Genomic DNA, 20,642 nt, shown 5'->3' with positions numbered 1-20,642 from the left:
TGTGGGTGAATGCTGCAGAGCGTGTCTGCAGTGACGTGCCCTAAATCCCCACGGTCCCGGAACGGGTGTTATTGTGTTAATGTGTGGCATTTATCAGAGTAAGGTCCCACCGGGAGGCATGCGAGTCAGCCTGCTCCGGTACCCCAGCCCTCGGCCCGCAGAGCTGTGCCCGGCTGCCCTTCCTGCAGACTCCCTATTCCAGGAAGGCTGGGGTTGGCTGGACTGGCGGCTGGGGGGCCTGGCTGCCCTGCCCACCTCCTTCCCCAGAGGGGAGAAGGGCTGGCCTGGGGGGGTCACAGCCAGTGGCGTGTATGCAGAGGCAGAGGCGGTTTCTCCAGAAGCCCCTCGCTTCTTCTAAAGGCTGCTCGGGGCCACTCAGTGACTTCTAGCTGGAGTTCTAGTGACTTTCTCCTTGTCTAGGATTTTTTTTGCAAAGTTTCAAATATCCTAGCTCCTCCTCCTTTGCAGACATTAAGGAAGAAGTCATTTTCATTCCTCTTCTTTGTGAAAGAATAAAAACTTCACAAATAAAGTGCAAGGTCAGGTGCCAAGTGCCCCCCATCCTGTGCACCGCGTGCCATCCGAGCAGTCCTGCAAGGCCAGCTGTGGCGCCAGCTTCTCCGCAGCCAGAGCTGACAGTGTTCCTGTAGCAGATGCCTCTGCTCTGTGTGGTTCCGTCACAGGGGAGGCCTCGGCCCCAGGCCTCCCACCCTTACAGGCCCGAGACCATAACTCGGAAGGAGGGTGGCACGTGTCTGTGGCGGGGGCTGGCGGTGGGGCTGACGCAAGGGCTGGCACAGCTGGCGTCCACGCCTCCAATGGACGGGAGGTAGGCGTGGTGGAGGATGGGGAGCTGGAGGGACAGCCGGCGCTGGATGCTGTGGCAGGGAGAGAAGAAGGGGGAGTGTTAGTGAAGGCTAGCTGGCTGCTCACCAGGAAGGCCCTTGGATTTGCTCTGGCTAAGAAGCTGATGGCAGGAGTACAGTTCTCTCTGAATCCGAGATCTGTCCATCCTGTCATCTAACCACTCGCCCATCTGGCAGGTGTTTAATGCAGGCCTCCCTGTGCCAACTGCTGCCCCAGAAATAACCAGGGCAACAGTAGCAAGGAGGATGCAGGCTTTTTGAGCTTCCAGTGATTCTTAAGAACAAGCCTTTGCCCTTCGAAGAGGGCTTTGCTGCAAATAGACAGTTCTCATTCTCTACTCTTGCAAGTTTCCAAATGTATTTGGCTTTGGGTTCCATCCCTGAATGGCTTCTCAGCTGCTCTGTCCTTCCTCATTGCCTTCTCTGCCACCGTCTCTTGCCCAGACCTCAGTCCCTCTTGCTGGGCCAATTCCAAAAGGTTCCTTCCTGGTCATTCAGCTTCTTTGGTGACTAGTGTTCTCTCTTCAACACTGGGATGGGGCATTCAGGGCTCCCCCAAATATGCCTCTTGTCAAGTTCTCCAGGTGAATCTTCCATCCCTCTCTCCCTGAAAACCTTACCTTCTGGTGGCTAGTTTCCCCTAAAACCCTGCTTATGGGCAATCTCCCATGCCTCTGCACATGTTCTTTCCCCAGCCTAGAAAGCTCTTCCTCTGCTTTCCCATCTGATGACTGCTTTCTCTTTAAGATCCAGTTTAAATGTCATCTTTTTTGTGCTAACCTGCTCAGAGAGTGAGCTCCTTCCTCCTCTAAGCCCCCAGAACCCTTCGTAAATTCCCAGAAATGCAGCCAGAAAAAACCCTGAGGCCAGGCTGAGTCAGGGGCTAGGTAAGCAGGACTGATGGAGGAGTGGAGTGAAAAGGGAGCTGCCTTCTGACTACCTGCTCACTGCCACACCCTTCCACTTGCCTTCTCATCAGTCTTCATGACCAGCAGGCAGGAGAGTAAGTCACCTCAGTTGTTGTAAAGGCTGCTTTGAGGCATGTGCCCAGGCCTCTGCTCCCCTGCTCGGCTGTGTTTTGTGCAGTTCTCCACAGTACCTGGAAAGTTGCATTCCCTGAACTCTTAGGCCTCCTTGTGTGCCCCAGGCCTGGCCACTCAGGTGGGAAAAACCCAATAGGCAAAAGAAGCATTGCTATTCCTATTATAGAGATGAGAGAAGGGTACAGAGTTTGTGTAACTTGCTCACAGAAACAACCAGAACTGAGGAAGGTGGGACTCTTGCTTCTTCTGTTGAACCACAGTGCTTTGTGGCATGGCAAATCAACTTAGGGGGGCTGCCTCAGCCCATCAGGGTGCACCCTGGGGTGTATGCAGGGCATTGGTGAGGTTGTGAGATGGATGGGGACTGATGCAGTACTGCCCCCACTCCCTAAGGGCCTGCTGGCCAGAAGGGCTTCTCCTGAGAGACCCTTCCCAGGTGCTCATGAGAGATTAGTGTGTTGGAGACTTCATTTTGAAATTAAAGTTGAACCTGTGTAATGTCATCGGTGTTGGCAAAGAGTCCAGGAAAATGAGGAGCTGAAGAATGAACCTGGCCTGGGGAAGGGTATTCTGTCTGAGCATCCTGGGCGGGGTGGGCATCTGTGTGTGGCTGTCAGAGCCACATGTTCTACTATCTGCTGGGATCCTGTTTGCCTTCTCATTAATTCATTGCCAAAAACCTACTCAGTTCTGGAAGCTGTGTTCAGTCCTAGGGACACAGGAAGGACGTATATCTTATCCTCAAGGTGCTTGCACTCTAGTGCAGGGAACTAATAGGTAGACCACTGATGAATGCCATGTAACCATCAGTAAGTATGCTGGACTATCAGCTGTGAGTCCTTGGAGCTAACTGGGTTGAGAGGCTATTAACTCTAAGACTGAATGGCCCCAAATGACATTGCAGTTGGTGACTGCGCTCCCTTTGCTGGCTCCTCACCCCTCGTTGTCACTTCCCAGGGAACAAGTTTCAGAGTTGACATTTCTAATTGCTGCTTCCAATGTGCTGTAAATTGGGAAGAACTAAAAATTGCCAGTGGGGATAAAGCTACTGGAGATGTCCAGGTCTTTGTTTAGATGTCACCTTCTCACCAAGGCTGCTCTGACCTTCCTGTGTAAAATTATACTCCCTAATTCCTTCCCCACTTGATTTTTCTCCAAGGCACCTATCATTTAACAATGAGGTTTTGCTTTTTTGATAAGTTATTATCTTGCCAGGTAGAATGTAAACTCCACTAAGGGAAGGAGTTCTCTAACATGGGATTTGATGTTGGATAGATGTATTTAGCAACTGGTAAGCTTTGGCAAGTCACCTCCCCTCAGTCTTCTTATCTGTAAAATAAGCATTGTCATTTGACCTGCATCATGAGATTACTGTAGAATTCAAATAAAGTAATGCATGTGAAAACATGGTGCTAATTGTAAACTCTCGTACAGGAGGAATGTACTCTTGGCCAGTAAATCTGAAGGAGAAGGTACTTACTGTTCTGGGGAGTTTATATCTTCTATAGGATCTTTGCATGTTCGAGAGGGCTCTGCTGTGTTCCACTGTAGCTGGGGATTTTGATCAAGGTGGTTTTTTAAAATGGCCTTTCCTGCATCTGAATGCAAAACGACAATATTGCAATAATTCTGTTAACTTAATTTTTAGAAATCAACAATGCAATCAATTTTAGGATACTGTCCAAGGAGAGAGAGTGCAAAAGAGCTCATCTTCCCTTTGAGTTCTCTAAGCCGTGGTCTCTGAGCCACTCTCCCAAGACCAAGGCAGGGAACTGAGAAGTCCCTGTCCAGGGATGGAAGTGGTGTGCTGGGGATGTGATGGTGTGCCCTGGGACCTCCCTTTCTCCAAGAAAAAAGGGAATCAAGTTGACCAATGTAGGCAACATAACTTAGAAAAGAGAGGTTCTAATATGAGGGTCCTTTTCATGGGTGTATTAGGAATGTAGTGACAAAGGAAAAAAGAACTCCAAGGTATATTTTCCATAAGATTGCCAAGGACTAAAAAGAACAGTAATAGTAAACTGCTAATGGGAGTATAAACTGGCATAATCTTTCCGGGAGGTACTGTCAATAAGCGTCAAGCACTATAAAAAGTACTTATCTTTTACCCAGAATTTCCACTTTCAGGAATTATCCCAAAGAAATAATTAAGGATGTGTGTGAAGATATATACACGATGTTCAAATCAACATCGTTTACAATATTAGAAAGTTGGAACTAACCCGAATTTGTCCAGTAATAATGGATTAGTTACATACTAATATGTACATATGGGGCCTCCATTCAAAAATACTGTGTAAGGGGGTGTGCGGAGTCAAGATGGTGGAGTAGGAGGATGTGGAGTTCGTGTCTCCTCACAACTAGGGCACATACTAGGTGCTGGTGGGGGACCTTGGACACCTAAGGAAACGGGAGGAATCCCTGCATGACTGTGTAGGATGTGTGTGGGGGAATGAGGAGGGGAAGAAAAGTGGAGGCAGAATGGGATCAGCACCCCTGAGGGGTGGCTTGGAGGGGAGGGGTTCACATGCTCCAAGGGGCCCACTCATGGTGAGGGGAGCAGTGGGGACTGGGAGAGACCTTTGGGGGGTTGGGGGATCAGAGGGGAGCATGGGGCCAGTGTCTCCCCTGCCTGTTTGGGCCCTGGCAAACCTGCTGGGGTCCTAGGCCTGAACCTACACCCTGCAGGGTCCCCTCTGGCTGTGGGGGTCCTGAGCCTAAGCGCCACCCCAAGGCCTCTTCTGGCCTTTTTTTTTTTTTTTTTTTTTTTTGCCACAGTGCACAGCTTGTGGGGTCTTTGTTCCCAGGCTGTGGGTTTGGCCCAGGCTGTGGTGGGAACACCATGTCTAAGACACTGCACTAACAGAGAACTTCAGGCCCCAGGGAATATTAATTGGTGGTTCTCATCTTGACACCCCAGCTCCACCCAACTGCCTGCAATCTCCAGTGCTAGATACCTCAGGCCAAAGAACCAGCAAGACAGGAACGTGGCCCCACCCATCAAAAAAAAAAAAGATGACAAAAAATATGTTAAATGATTCATGTGAAAATGACTATACTACCCAAAGCAATCTACAGATTCAATGCAATCTCTATCAGATTACCACTGACATTTTTCAGAGAATTAGAAAAAAAAATTTTACCATTTGTTTGGAAACACAAAAGACCCCGGATAGCCAAAGCAATCTTGAGAAAAAATGGAGCTGGAGGAATCAGGCTCCCTGACTTCAGACTCTACTGCAAAGTTATGGTAGTCAAGACAGTATGGTACTTGTACAAAAACAGAAATATAGATCAACAGAACAGGATAGAAAGCCCAGAGATAAACCCACACACCTATGGACACCTAATCTATGACAAAGGAGGCAAGAATATACAGTGGAGAAAAGACAGTCTCTTCAGTAAGTGGTGCTAGGAAAACTGGACAGCTACATGTAAAAGGATGAAATTAGAACACTCCCTAACACCATACACCAAAATAAACTCAAAATCGATTAAAGACCTAAATATAAGGCTGGACAGTATAAAACTCTTAGAGGAAAACATAGGCAGAACACTCTTTGACATCAATTGCAGCAAGATCTTTATTGATCCACCTCCCAGAGTAATGAAAATAAAAACAAAAATAAACTTCAAAGCTTTTGCACAGCAAAGAAAACCATAAATGAGATGAAAAGGCAATCCTCCAAATGGGAGAAAATATTTGCAAATGAAGCAACTGACAAGGAATTAATCTCCAAAATATACAAGCAACTCATGCAGCTCAATATCAAAAAAACAACCCAATCAAAAAATGGGCAGAAGACCTAAATAGACACTTCTCCAAAGAAGACATACAGATGGTCATGAGGCACATGAAAAGATGCTCAACATCACTATTAAAGAATTGCAGATCAAAACTACAATGAGATATCACCTCACACCAGTCAGAATGGCCATTATCAAAAATCTACAAACAATAAATGCTGAAGAGCATGTGGAGAAAAAGGAACCATCTTGCACTGTTGGTGGGAATGTAAATTGATGTAGCCACTATGGAGAATGATATGGAGGTTCCTTAAAAAACTAAAAATAGAACTACCATATGACCCAGCAATCCCACTACTGGGCATATACCCTGAGAAAACCACAATTCAAAAGACACATGTACCCCGGTGTTCACTGCAGCACTATTTACAATAGCCAGGACATGGAAGCAACCTAAATGTCCATAAACAGATGAATGGATAAAAAAGATGTAGTACATATATATGATGGAATATTACTCAGCCATAAAAAGAAACAAAATTGGGTTATTTGTAGAGATGTGAATGGATCTAGAGTCTGTCATACACAGTGAAGTCAGAGAAAAACAAATATATATTAACGCACATATGTGGAATCTAGAAAAATTTGATACAGATGAACCAATTTGCAGGGTAGGAATAGAGACGCAGACGTAGAAAATGGACGTGTGGACACAGTAGGGAAGAGGGGTTGGGATGAACTGGGAGATTAGGACTGACATATATACACTACCATGTGTAAAACAGATAGCTAGTGGAACCTGCTGTATAGCACAGGGAGCTCAGCTCAGTGCTCTGTGGTGACCTAGATTGGAGTGTTGGGAGGGAGGTCCAAGAGGGAGGGAATATATGTATACATATAGTTGATTCACTTCTTTATAGAGCAGAAACTAACACAACATTGTAAAGCAACTATACATCAATTAAAAAAGAAAAGACTACATAGCCACAAAATATGATGCTCTCAGCCCTCTTTGTGCTTCAGAACCACCTGGAGAAAACTAAAGAAATATAAAATATAAAAACACCTGAGAGATCTGGATTCCTTTGGTTTGGAAAAGAGCACAGGTGTTTTTTTTTCCCCCACAGGGGACAACATTATATGTGTGTCATTTTGCATCCATGTGAATACAGTCAATCTTCCTCATTCATGGATTTGTATTTGTGAACTCGCCTACTTGCTAAAATTTATTTGTAACTCCAGAGTCAATACTCGTGATGCTTTCACTGTGAAAAATTTGAGTCCTTCTCCCAGCTGAGGTTGAACAAGGCTCTGCCTTCTTGTTTTAGCTCTCATATTATAAATAAGTATCCTTATTGTGGTCTATGAAGTACCACGTTTTCCATATTTTTGAGCATTGTATTGGTGATTTTGCTGTTTAAAATGGCTCCCAAGCCTAGTGCTGAAGTGCTGTCCAGTGTTCTCCTAAGCCATGATGTGCAAGATGGAGAAAATATGTGTTAGATGAGTGTCATTCAGACTTGAGTTACAGTGCTGTTGGCTATGAGTTCAGTGTTAATGAATCAACAATATATATTAAATAAGGTATCTTCCAATAGAAACACACATAAAACAAAACTATGTATTGATCAGCTGACAAAAATGTCTACCTGGAGGAGGCTTGCAGGATCCTAACCCGTGTCTCCGCTAGGAGCCATGGCTCAGTCTTCACGAATTCACGGGGACTTTGTAGAACACCATTACCATTACCGTGAACAACAAGAGTTGACTGTATATCCTTAGTGGAGGATTCCCCAAGTGGAGTTGCTGGGTCAGAACAATTTCTATTTCAGGCAGCAGTGTTTCCCCACCTGTTTCCTCCCACCCTCAGCAACTTTTTGATCTGTGATCTTTGCTAGTCTTCTAGGTGAAAATGGTATCTCATTGCAGATTAATTTGCATTCCTTTAATTAGGAGCAAGATTGAGCACCTTTGCATAAGGATAAGAACCACTTATATTTCCTTTAATAAGAACTCTCTTTTGCCCATTTTTCTTTTGGTTTGTTGGTCTTTTTCTTATTAGTTTGTATATAGTTACATATACTTTGTATATATAATTACATATAATTTTTTTTCATATGAAGGAATAAGCTCATTACCTGAGATGATATTTTTTGGCTTAGTTTGATTTTTTGACTGTACTTATAATGGCTTTCGCATTGTTAAAAAATTTATTTTGTATTTAAATTTATCAACCTTTTCTTTTCTGGTTTCTCTGTTTTGCATCAAACTGAAAAAGGTCCCCCCAGCCACTGAGATTACAAAAGAAATTCTCCTGTGGTTTCTTCTAGTACATTCATGGTTTCACTTTTTATAGTTAAATCTTTTATCCATCTGGCATTTATTTTTGTGTAAGTTATGAGGTAAGAATCTAACTTTATTCCTTTCCAGATGGCTACCCATTTATCCCAATGAAATTTATTGAATAATTCATTTTTCTCCACTAATTTGAAATGCCCACCTTTACTAGATACTAAACTTATTAGGAATAATTTTTATTCTTTCAATTTCCTTGTTACTTATCTCAGTCTAAACATTTTTTAACAATCAACATCTAATATAAGAATTTTATAACTGCTTTTATAATAAAATACTTATTACTTATGTAATAAGAATAAAAGAAGCTAAAGATTTTTCATTGATTTAAACAAACTAATTTTATAAAATTAATGAATATACACTAATGGCAGGATGTAAACAGTAGAGAAGTATATAAAATGAAATGTAAAAGAATCCCTTCTCACTCACTCTCCAGACATACTGTCCCTTTCTCGCAGGTGGATACCGTTAACAATCTGGTATTTGTTCTACCAAGCCTTTTAAGAAACACACTTAGACACACACACATACATGTGTGTGCGTTTGTGTGTATCATAATGCTGGGCTTCATCTTGCTTTCCTCATTTAGAGATCCTTCCAATAGATGCAACTCACTTTTTAATAGCTGTATTATGTGCCTTGTTTGGCTGTATCATAAGTCATGAAACTACCCCAAATGACGAACATGTAAGTTAATTCCAGCTTTTTAAGCCTACAAACAGTGTTACGATAAGCAGCCGTGTGTCTACACCTCTGACCATGTGGGACCATTTCCAAGGGGAAGCTTCCTGCTAGGGGAATTGCTAGTCTAGGGACTTAATATCTGACATTTGGAGAGTGCCAGACCGACTTCCAAAACATTGCAGGAGAATGTCCATTTCCAAATGCTCTTACCAACACTGGTAATCTTTTTAAAATTTTGCTTAAATGTAGACAAAAAATGGACTGTGTTATTCCCCAAGTGGAATGGGGGATTGGTAGGATTGCGTGTGATGTCATCTTACTGACCATTCCTTTCCTGTACACTGATGAAGTGTGTTTGAAACTGTGAAATGTTGGGAGAAGTACTAGTACATTATACACTAAGAACAATGTGCCCCCAATCAGAACACTGCGATGCTGGCCATGTGGTGTACACATGAACCTGGAGCCCGAGGGACTGAGAAACAGAAGCCCTGTGAGGTGGCTCCCCACGCGGTGCTCCAAACAAACACTGAGCACTGCTCAGAAGACGTGGGTCCCAGATACTCCAGCTTGGCTTGTGTGATTTCAGACCTGCCCCGCCCCCTCTCTGAGCCTCAGTTTCTTCATCTGTAAAATGGATGGCTGGTGTCTCATACCCAGGGGTCCCGCCTCCTCCTACCTGTGCTCTCGGTGAAGTTCCCCAGGTTGAGGATGTCGTTTAGCTCTTGGTAGTGGTTCTGTTTAATGTAAGTGGTCTTTTCTGGTGTGTCCTGCAGCTGCATGGTGACCTCTTCCAAGTCTTTGTCCAGCTAGAAGACAGAGGCTCCAGCTGAGTCAGAGCCCCCGACCCAGCCCCTGCCCTGGCCCCAGGTGGAAAATTGAGTTTTCCCAACTCACTCCTATAATTTGGGGGCTCACAAATCTCTAAGAACTCCTTTCTTTCTGAGGATGTCTTGAATCAGGCATTGTTGGACCCCAGAGCCTGGGCCAGGTGGGCAATAAACTCCTGTCAGATTCTGACAGACTGCCTGTCTAGTTTACGTTCCCCCTGTTCTTGCAGCCATAATGACAGCAGATGGGACTGCACAGCCACGATGTGGGGATGCTCTAGAGAGGACATGGTGGGGTGCAGCAGCCCGGAGAGTCCCTGCACAGGGCAGGCAGAGGGACTCAAATGCGAGGATGGGGCCCTGGAGACCAGGGCGGTGGGAGGTACCTCTGTGATCTTCATTCGCAGGCGATGGTTTTCTGACTGCAGGCCCTCTAGGCGGGATGTGCTTGCTTGGTTCACACTGGTGACTGAGGTGGAGGTTTTAGAATCTTCTTTCTTCTGATTCTGCGTGAACTGGAATCGTCTGTTCTGAGTTGCTGCATCTGGGTTTGTTCTCAGAGTAATGAGCTGAAAGGACAAAGATAGGCTGAAAAGAGGACCCTTGGGTCCTTCCTTCCTTGCCCATCCACCCGCTTCCAGCAGGCCCTATACTGGAGGCAACATGAGGCCCCAGGCTGCGAGTCTGGAGCCCTGGGCTCAGGCTTGTCTCTGTCCCTCATTTGTGTGTGCCCTTGGGCAGTCCCCTTCCCCTTGCTAAGTCTCAGTTTTCTTCCTTGCCACTAGAAGTCTGGTCTCCTGACCCTGATTCCACCTGCATCCCAGCCATCCTGCAGAGCCCACCCAGGGCCCCTTAGGCCTAGCTCCAGCTGAGCCTCACTCTGCCTTAGGCCTTGCTCCATGTAGAAAATAAACAGCTGTAGGTGACAGCTGTGAACACAATGGGAGGAAAGTGAAGGCTTGTGCTTGTTAGAACCATGACCATGGCCTCTGTCTACCAGGACCTTATTAGCATGCAGAGGCGCGGGGATGGAGGAAGGATCTTCACCAGGCCAGAGGCATCTGGGCAGAGTGCTCACCACAGTGCTTTGGGCCTGGGCTGGGGTCCATGGAGAGTCTGGAAGGATGGTGAGGGTAAAGGAATTCCAGGGGGGAAGAAATGGCATATGCAAACGCAGGGAGGCCTGGGGCTCGGCGCTTATAGAGAAGGGCAGTTGGATGGGGGACAGAGTTCTTTGCAGGAGACAAAGAGACCCGATGGTCCTGAAAGCCAGCCCAGCATCAAGGACTTGATCCTGGAGCCAGGAAGGCAACGAGGAGCTACCAAGTGTGACCAAGCAGAGTGATCCTATCAGAGCTGGGCTTAGAATCATCTGGCATCTTTACAGGGTAGAGAGAAAGTCAGAAAGCAGGCAGTGAAGCTGCCTGGAGTGGTGTTGGCTTGGAGCCTGGGAAAGTGTTGACAACTAAACGGAGGAGTGTATGCCAGAGGCGTTCTCGGGCAGAGCTGAGACTGCCTGGGGACTGACTGGGTGCCCAGGAGGCTGGAGGAGCCATGGGACCCCCAATGCTCTCTCCTCTCCCCCTTCACTAAGGCAGACACTCCCTAACTTGGGTCAGTGACTTCTTAACTATCTGTTTCCTGCTCCATCTTTTACTCTTGAGACCCACCAAGGTCAGGTCTCCCTCTTACAGATCAGCCCACTGTAGGGGTCAAGGCCTCTGGTTCACCTGCCCACTGCTGGGTAGGATAATGTTTGGAAAATATCTCTCCGCTCAGCCCTTTAGATGAATGAAAAATATAAGTGGTTGTTAAAATGGTTATTCCTTTTGACCCACTAATACTACTTCTGTGACTCTACCTTAAGGAAATAATTGGAAACAAGGAAAATGTATTATGTAGGGGAAAAAAAGTTCATTTATAATACAAAAAATCTGGAAACAACTGTAATGCTCACCAATAAGGGATCAAGTGGATGAGTAAACTATGGAACTTCCCTCAACAATGGTTATGAAGGTGGGAAAATACAAAGGGTAAAAGTTAAGGGGGCTTCCTAGGTGGTGCAGTGTTTAAGAATCCGCCTGCCAATGCAGGGGACATGGGTTCGATCCCTGTTCCTGGGAGATCCCACATGCCACAGAGCAACTAAACCCGTGTGCCACAACTACTGAGCCTGTGCTCTAGAGCCCATGAGCCACAACTGTTGAGCCCCTGTGCTACAACTACTGAAGCCCATGTGTTTAGAGCCCATGCTCCACAATGAGAAGCCACAGCAATGAGGAGTCTGTGCACCACAACGAAGAGTAGCGCCCTTTCGCTGCAACTAGAGAAAGCCTGTGTGCAGCAACGAAGACCCAACACAGCCAATAAATAAATTTAAAAAAAAAGTTAAAAAAGCAAACTACAAAGTGTGCTATAAAATTACAGCTATATCTGAAAAAGCCTAAACCACTAAAAAAAAGATTGGATGGAGACACATCAAAAATATTAACAGTAAAAAACCAAACCACAATATTAATAGTGATCATTTTTGGGTGGCAGGACTATGTGAGATTTCTGAAAAATCTGGTTTTTGCTTTTCTGCATTTTCCAAACTTTCTATGATGTGAATTGTGTTCATCATTTAAAAAAAAAAGTGCATAAAACTTTTAGAAAGTGGAAGAAACACAGCATTCCCCTTGCAATAGAGTCAGAGGCCAAATGTTGGGTGGTGAGGGTGGGGGTCGCCGGCGACTACCCCATACCTTTGGCACAAACACCAGGCAGAGGGTGATGGTGCTGCAGAAGATGATGACCAGGGCCACGATGCAGAACTGCACATTAGGCTGGTCCCGGGTCAGGAAGGAGACGGCAGCCCCAATGATGCACATGATCCCCACGTTGTAGACGCTCATCCCAATGTACTTGCTGTCATTGAGCGCGGGAATGCTGACGTTGCGGGTCTCCCAAGCTAAGAAACAACCGAACAACTGGAACGGTGAACAGAAAGGGGAGATGGTCATTACCAAGTGGTGGCATACACTCCTGCTCTGAGAACCTACTGGACTGAGGGTTATTCTGTTACTTCCCCCTACTCTGAAGTGGGGGCCGGGAGGGAGGGAGGCTGGAGGGTTGCTGCTGGCCAGGCTTCTGGATATCACAGTCTGTCTCCACTTGTGTCCCTGGGTTGAGTCCTGCCAAGGAAATACAGACTGGGGTGTTACACTCTCTGGTTCTCCTTCACCTCTACCACTGGTTCACACACAGACCCACAGGAGGCCAGAGTAGGAAGGAACTTCAGACATAATCTCAACCACATCCCCTCCCTCTACAGAGAACCTGAAGACCCAGAAAGGAGGGAAGGTCTTGCCCAAGGCCACAGAGCAATATTGTGGCAAAAGTGGCCTGTGTCTCTAGAAGTTCAGGTTAGTCTTACTTTCTGTTAAACCAGGCAGAGCCCCTGTGTCTGGGACTTCTGTTACCCTTAAATGCACATAGCCAACCCAGAGTAGAGAGAGTATATTTCCTAGCTGTCCTTGAAGCTACATGTGGCATATGGCTGGATTCTAGACAATGCCATGTAGGTGGAAGTGGTGTGTACAAGTTCTGGAAAGTGTCTTTAGAGGAAAAGGTTGTTCCTCTTCCATCTTCCTAGCAGATGGAGTAGAATGTGATCGCTGGAGCTTGAGCAGCCATCTTAGACCATAAAGTCATCTTTGACTATGATGTGGAAGCTGTATGATGAAGATGAGGGAGACAAGATGCAAGGGGCTCAGATGCTAGGAGCTTCCACACCAGCCCTTTGCATACCTGAGAGGGAAATTAACTGTCTTTTGCGTACCTGAGAGGGAAATTAACTGTCTTTTTAAAAAATCACTATTATTGTGGGTTTTCTGTCGTTTGCAGCTCTATTCCTAACCAATACATTTCCAACATAAATGAAAACAAGTCAAATGTGACCTGAAGTAGGGTGTTGAGGGTTTTGCTTTCTTGGGTTGTCTGAGGGGAGGGCAGGCTGCAGACAAAGTGTAGATGGAATGCTGGGCAGAATAGTGGTGTGGGTGGGAGGGAGAGCTGCCCACAGTTGTTGACTGGTGCAGGGGCTTTCACTGTGGTCCAGCCCCTCCAGGAGGCCGTCGTACAAAGGCTTCCTTTCCCTCTGGTCTTATCTCTGAAGTTTGGGGCATCCAACAGCTGCATGAACCATTTAACATCATCCCAAGGGCCTACAGTATCTCATAGGACTTCTATCGAGATGAAATGAGAGGATGGATGTGAAAGCATTTTGTAAACTGGTATATCTGTTATAAAAGTAAGTTAATAATTATTTTGTAATTGGTATTATTTTTTACAACCATAGTTGTTTCCTCTCCTTTAGGTGTGTTATCTCACAGACTGATTTATTATTATTTTTAATTCCAATTAAAATGGGAACCAGAGGCCCAGGAAGCAGATACTGGGTGAGGGAAGGAAACCATGCTATTCCTACATGGACGGTCCCTTCAATCCTACAGCTGGGCGTGGCTGTCCACATCCTAGAGGGGAAGAAGCACAGGCTGGGCAAGGCCAGATGACCTGCCTGGGGTCCCTTGGCAGTGTGTGCCAGGGCTGGATGGGTGCCTGGAATGCCTGTTCTCTGACAGGGGGTCTTTGTGCCTCCTCTCTGCCACAGAGGCAGATGGTGGCTTAACTTTCCTGTGGAAAGATCTGAGGAGGGTGCAGTGGCTAGTATCCTGACACTGGAGGGATTTACGTGCAGGCATGGTTTGCATAGGATATGGAGAGAAGATTCAAGGGTCAACCCAGAATAAGGTCGGGTGGGACTGCCCTTTCAAGTCCTTCCTAACTTTGAAATTCCACAATCACGTGAAGTGGGCTTGGTATGTGATCTTTGCATAACAGATGAATGGAGTGGAAAGAGTATTGGGTTTGGAGATTGGAGGTTACCAGGTAGCTTTTGACAAATCATTTAACTTGTCTGAGCCTGACTTTTCCCATCTACAAATGGAGATGATTCCATTCACCTCCCACAGGATGTGAACATGCACTGGATGTCAACAGATTGCTGTCAGGAAGCAGGTCAGTGGCAGCTGGAAGGCACACTCAGGTTTGGGGGTTACTCTCTGGTTAAGATTTTGACTCTGCCACTTACTTACTAGCTGAGTGACCTCAGGCAAACCAAGCCTCAATGTCCTCATCAGTGAAATGGGAACATTATTTGTACCTATCTCATATGGTTGTGGTGGGATTGAGATGACACGTGCCAGGAACTGAGACTGGCAAAGGGCGAGTGCTTAGTCCTGAGGACTCTGTCTATTTTTATGCTGATGGAGGCCCCTAGGAGAGAGAGCTCTGACAGAAGCATTTCCCCTACTCTGCCTCTTGCTCTGCACCTACCATGAGAAGCCCCTTATAGGCATAGACGATGCCAAGCCAGATGGTCATGTGGGTGTTCTCACAGTGCTCCAGGAGAGGGCGGATGGAGATGTCTCGTCCTGCGGGGTCCGGCTGTGTGAAGAGAAAACAGAAACCCAGGGATGCCACTGGGCATGCTCCCGGTAGCTGGATCCCTGTTTCATACTCCTTTTCCCTCCCATGAGCCAAAGCCAGTGCTACCATCTAGGAGGCCTTTTGGACCCCATCTCTGTGTTCCATGGGGCTCAGGCCTCAACTAGCATTGACTGCCTTCTGTTTGTTGGTCATGATTCAGCTCTCAACTTCAGTTATCTGAGTTCTTCATGCCTTTCCAACTTGAGTCAGAGCTCGGAGAGTAGGGACTGGATCACTTCTGTGCCCCTAGTACCTATCACAAGACCTGGCTCAGAGCAGGCATCTATCTGTAACATTTGTTAAAAGAGTGAGGGTGAGAATGAGGTACACAGTTAGGTCAGGAGGCCTTCAGGTGTCTCTGGAATTAACTTGAGTAGTTGGAGATACAGTATCTACTGGCTAGACCAAGCATGGGGCCTGCCAAACCCCCTTAAGGAGATCTTCTTGCCCACCACCTCCATGAAGGGAGCAGTGGTGGCAGCCATGTTATGTATCACATGACCCACTTTGGGCCAGAGCTGTTTGGACAAGGGGCAGGCACCTGACCTTAAGCAGCCAATTCAGAGGCTTGTCAGAGACCTATGAGGTTTCCTAGTGCAAAGTGCTCTGTCCAGAGAGGGGTGGTGGAGAGGATCCAACCAAGCACTAGTTCTCTCTCTCAGGAATTTGAACGGAGAAACTCCAGGAGAGAATTAGCCAGATGGTGGCAAGAGGAGAAAAAGACAACCAGGGAGTAAAAAAATATATACTGTACATATATATATATTTTTAATGAAACATTTGAGAGTAACTTGCAGATATCTTGGCCCTTCTTCACCCCTAAATATCTAGCATGTATTTCCTAAGGACAAAGAGAGTCTCTTATATAACCACATACACCTACCAAATTCAGGAAATTTAACATTGATACAGTATATTATCTAATACATTACCTATTTTTAAATTTTGTTAATTGGCCCAATAACGTCCTTTAAAGACCCAATCCAGGACCATATGTTGCATTTACTTATCGTGTCTGTAGTCAGCCTTGGAATCAACCCTTTCTCCTTCAATCTCAAGAACTCAGCAAGCCCAGAAATAAACCCACACACCTATGGTCAATTAATCTTCAACAAAGGAGGCAAGAATATAACACGGGAAAAAGTCTCTTTGGCAAGTGGTTCTGGGAAAGTTGGACAGCTGCATGTAAATCAATAAAATTAGAACACATCCTGACATCATGCATACAAAAAAACCTCAAAATGGCTTAAGGCTTAAACATAAGACATGACACCATAAAACTCCTAGAAGAGAGAACATAGGCAAAACATTCTTTGACATAAATTGTACCAATGTTTTCTTAGGTCAGTCTCCCAAGGCAATAGAAATAAAAACAAAAATGAACAAATGGGACCTAATTAAACTTAAAAGCTTTTGCACAGCAAAGAAAACCATTAAAAAAATGAAAAGGCAGGGACTTCCCTGGTGGTCCAGTGGTTAAGACTCTATGCTTCCACTGCAGGGGGCGTGGGTTCAGTCCCTGGTCTGTGAACTAAGATCCTGCATGCCACACGGTGCAGGCCAACAAACAAACAAATCCAAAAAAAAAAACCCAAAAAGACAACCTACGGAATGAGAGAAAATATTTGCAAATGATGTGACTGACAAGGGCTTTATCTCCAAAACATACAAACAGCTCGTACAACTCAACAACAAAAAACCAAACAACCCAATTGAAAAATAGGCAGAAGACCTTAATAGACATTTCTCCAAAGAAGACATACAGATGACCAATAGGCACATGAAAAGATGCTCAATGTCCCTAATTATTAGAGAAATGCAAATAAAAACTAAAATGAGGTACGACCTCACACCAATCAGAATGACCATCATTAAAGTCTACAAATAACAAATGCTGGAGAGGGTGTGGAGAAAAGGGAACACTCTCACACTGTTGGTGGGAATGTAAATTGGTGTAGCCATTATGGAAAACAGTATGGAGGTTCCTTAGAAAACTAAAAATAGAACTACCATATGACCCAGCAATCCCACTACTGGGCATATACCTGGACAAAACTATAATTAAAAAAGATATATGTACCCCTGTGTTCATAGCAGCACTGTTTACAATAGCCAAAACATGGAAACAACCTAAATGTCCATTGATAGATGAATGGATAAAGAAGATGTGGCACATATGTACAATGAAGTACTACTCAGCCATAAAAAAAGAATGAAATAATGCCATTTGCAGCAATGTGGATGCAACTAGAGATGTCAGAAAGGGAAAGACAAATACCGTATGATATCACTTATGTGTGGAATCTAAAATATAGCACAGATGAACCTATCTACAAAACAAAACAGACTCACAGGCATAGAAATCAGACTTGTGGTTGCCAAGGGGGAGGGAGGGAGCGGGATGGACTGGGAGTTTGGGGTTGGCAGATGCAAACTATTACATTTAGAATGGGTAAACAACAAGGTCCTACTGTATAGTACAGGGAATTATATCCAATCTCCTGGGATAAAGCATAATGGAAAGAAATATAAAAAAAGAATGTATATATGTATATAACTGAGTCACTTTGTTGTACAGCAGAGATTGGCACAACATTGTAAATCAACTATACTTCAGTTAAAAAAAAAAAGACATCAGCCTACTTTGGTCTTTCATGTCATTGAAATTGCTGAAGATTACAGGTCAGTTATTTTGCAGAATGTCCCTCAATTTGGGTTTGTGTGAATTCAGGTTGTGTATTCTTGGCAGGAATCCTATGTAAGTGATGTTCGCATCTCCTCAGTGTTTCGCATTGGGGGCACTTGATGGCACTTTGTCCCAGTATTGGTGACGTTTAGATCATTTGGTTGAGATGATGTCTGCCAGATCTCTCCACTTCAAAGGTACCATTTCCCTCTTGTAATTAATAAGTAATCTGTGGGAGATACTTTGAGATTGTGTGAGTATCCTGTTCCCCCACAAACATTAACTCAGTGGTTGCAGCTTCCATTGATGATTCTTATCTGAGTCATATTACTTTGGTGGCTGCAAAATGGTGATGTTCTAACTCTATTATTCCACTTAAATACTTGGCAACATATTCTAAACAAGATCTTTCCTTTCCTCCCACTCATTTTTGTATATCAGTATAGACTTACGGGATCCTTTTAGATTCAGTGTCTTATAATCCATTACTATTATTATTCATTGTTTTCAAAAATTTCCAGATTTGGCCAGTAGGAAAGCTCTTCATGCTGTCTCCTGTGTTTTTTCAACATCGCCATAATTTTTTGAGCACTTTCCTACTTCTTGGCACAAGAAGTTCCAGGCTCTCCTTGTATTTTCCTTGCCCTAGTCTTGGAATCAGCCATTTCTCTGAGGAGTCCTGGTTCTTTTTAGCAGAGAATAGTATTTAGAAACCGAAATCTGGGCACTAGATGTGCTTACTATTCCTAGGGTATTGTTATTTCTAGGCCCCTTTATCTATCTAGCTGTCTAGCTAGCTATCTAGCTGTCTATCCGTCCATCATCGTTGTATCTCTTTATCATCTATCTATAGATATAAATAATATCCAACACCACAGGGTTTTTGCTTGCTCTCCCCCATTCTGTATTTGCATTTATTCTCCCACAGTGAAATCCCTGGTTTCTAACAACATCAAGATATTCACTCATTTTCTCCATTCTGTAATAGACACAAAATAGTTTCAAAATTTTGCTACATCCATACACTACCAACAACAAATTTACTAAGTTGAAGATTTCCTTGCAAATTTGTCTTTAGCACAGATCCCACTGAGGGTATCTCATCAAAGAACTGTGCTCTGGATGTTGCCTCTGAAGGGCCAGGGTGAAGCCACACTCCTGAGGGTAAGGGGTGGACATCCCCAGGGTCAGTCACTAGGAAGAAGGGGCACATTGGTGGGATTCAGAGATGTGAAAGGCAGGCCTTAAGCATGTGGAGGATGGAAACCCTGTTTCTCTTAGCCCTGCTCACTAGGCCTGACCTTCAAAGCATGTCATTGCCTGAGTTCTTGTGAAGTGGGGAAAGATGGTGCTCCCACATAGATGCAGGAGGAGCTGGGAAGGATGGGGCCAGAGGGCTCAGGCCATTTTGTAACTAGATCAGCCAGTTGCATGCTGTCTGAGGCTTGATTTCCCTTTCGTTGTCCCAAGCCACAGAAAGCCTTAGCTTAGCCTCTTTGGTTCCATAATCATTCAGTACACATACAGGCTGGAGTGCTACAGGGAGAGCAGGGTCCCCTGAGCCCTCTGTAATGGTGGTTATGGGTACTAGAGAGAGACACTCTCTGGAAAGGTGATCCCCAGAAACCACAGTCAGAGTTGCCAGGGCTAGAGATTTCCCCTCCACTGCTACCGGCCTAGGAGTCGAGCTGAATTCTAAGAGTGGTGAGAGTTTCCTGATGTCCTTTCATTGTTTAATAGAGGAGACTGAGAAAGGACTTGGTTCCAGGGTCAACAGTGACTTAGTGGCATAACTTGGTTTTCTCCAGTGTCTGACAACTAAGCAGACCTCAGAATGCAGTAGCACAGGCCCATTACACCCATGTGCGAATAGCAGACCCATTAATGATGACAGTGTCTGTTGTTCTGCAATGAAGGGCAATAATTTATGATGAACTCTTAGATTCTCTGTATAGAGAGGACTGATTCTGTCATACCCCATTGTTCATTGTAATGAAAACTCTATTCATGGGAAGCTGACAATGATTGCCTGGCTTACATACCCCCAGTGACAGAGCCCCCTCCCTCCCACTCTTGGTGAGATGGTTGGATTTTTTTTTTTTTTTTAATTGAACTAGAACCTTCTCCTTCTATACCTCCACCACTGATCCTTGTCTTTCCTCCAGGGTTCCTCAGAATGATATCAAACTCTTTCCATAAGTCTGCACACTCTTCCTCAGGAGGGGAGGATCTACAGTGAAGGTATGTACCACCTCCCCCAACAAGTTGACCTGGTCCCCCTAAACTGCTCGAGTTTACCATTGATCTGCTGACCTAGAACTGAGCTCGACACTTCAGGTGGTCCTAAGCACCCTTGCTCCAGATCTCCTTGCCGTTCTAAATAACTGCCTTCCATTGGTGATTCAAATGTTCCATATGGTTGATTAAGATATGGAAACACAAAAGACCCCAAATAGCCAAAACAATCTTGAGAAGGAAAAATGGAGCTGGAGAAATCAGGCTCCCTGACTTCAGACTATACTGCAGAGCTACAGTAATCAAGACAATATGGTACTGGCACAAAACCAGAAATATAGATCAGTAAAACCAGATAGAAAGCCCAGAGATAAACCCATGTACATGTGGTTACCTTATCTTTGACAAAGGAGGCAAGAATATACAATGGAGAAAAGACAGCCTCTTTAATAAATGGTGCTGGGAAAACTGGACAGCTACATATAAAAGAATGAAATTAGAACACTCCCTAACACCATACACAAAAATAAACTCAAAATGGATCAAAGACCTAAATGTAAGGCCAGACACTATAAAACTCCTAGAGGAAAACGTAGGCAGAACACTCTATGACATAAATGACAATAAGATCCTTTTTGACCCACCTCCTAGAGTAATGGAAATA

General features: G+C 44.9%; 1 protein-coding gene across 2 annotated transcripts in view; it reads right to left on the bottom strand.

Moving 5' to 3' along the window:
- Positions 1 to 584: 584 nt before the first annotated feature.
- The window catches only part of GABBR2 (gamma-aminobutyric acid type B receptor subunit 2), a 364,042-nt gene continuing 343,984 nt past the window's right edge, over positions 585 to 20,642 (bottom strand). For both annotated transcript variants that reach the window (XM_057724616.1, XM_057724617.1), the window contains exons 14-19: positions 14,905 to 15,015; positions 12,273 to 12,497; positions 9,915 to 10,097; positions 9,378 to 9,507; positions 3,390 to 3,507; positions 585 to 878 (exon numbers count right to left, since the gene is read on the bottom strand). In XM_057724616.1, coding sequence (XP_057580599.1) covers positions 713 to 878; positions 3,390 to 3,507; positions 9,378 to 9,507; positions 9,915 to 10,097; positions 12,273 to 12,497; positions 14,905 to 15,015 — 933 coding nt within the window. In that variant the 3' untranslated portion in view covers positions 585 to 712. The remainder of the gene's footprint in view (positions 879 to 3,389; positions 3,508 to 9,377; positions 9,508 to 9,914; positions 10,098 to 12,272; positions 12,498 to 14,904; positions 15,016 to 20,642) is intronic.

Source organism: Hippopotamus amphibius, chromosome 2, assembly GCF_030028045.1.
Source record: "Hippopotamus amphibius kiboko isolate mHipAmp2 chromosome 2, mHipAmp2.hap2, whole genome shotgun sequence".
Taxonomy (NCBI): Eukaryota; Metazoa; Chordata; class Mammalia; order Artiodactyla; family Hippopotamidae; genus Hippopotamus; species Hippopotamus amphibius.
The sequence above is the reverse complement of the archived record's forward strand: the minus strand, read 5'-3'. Positions and strand labels throughout refer to the sequence as shown.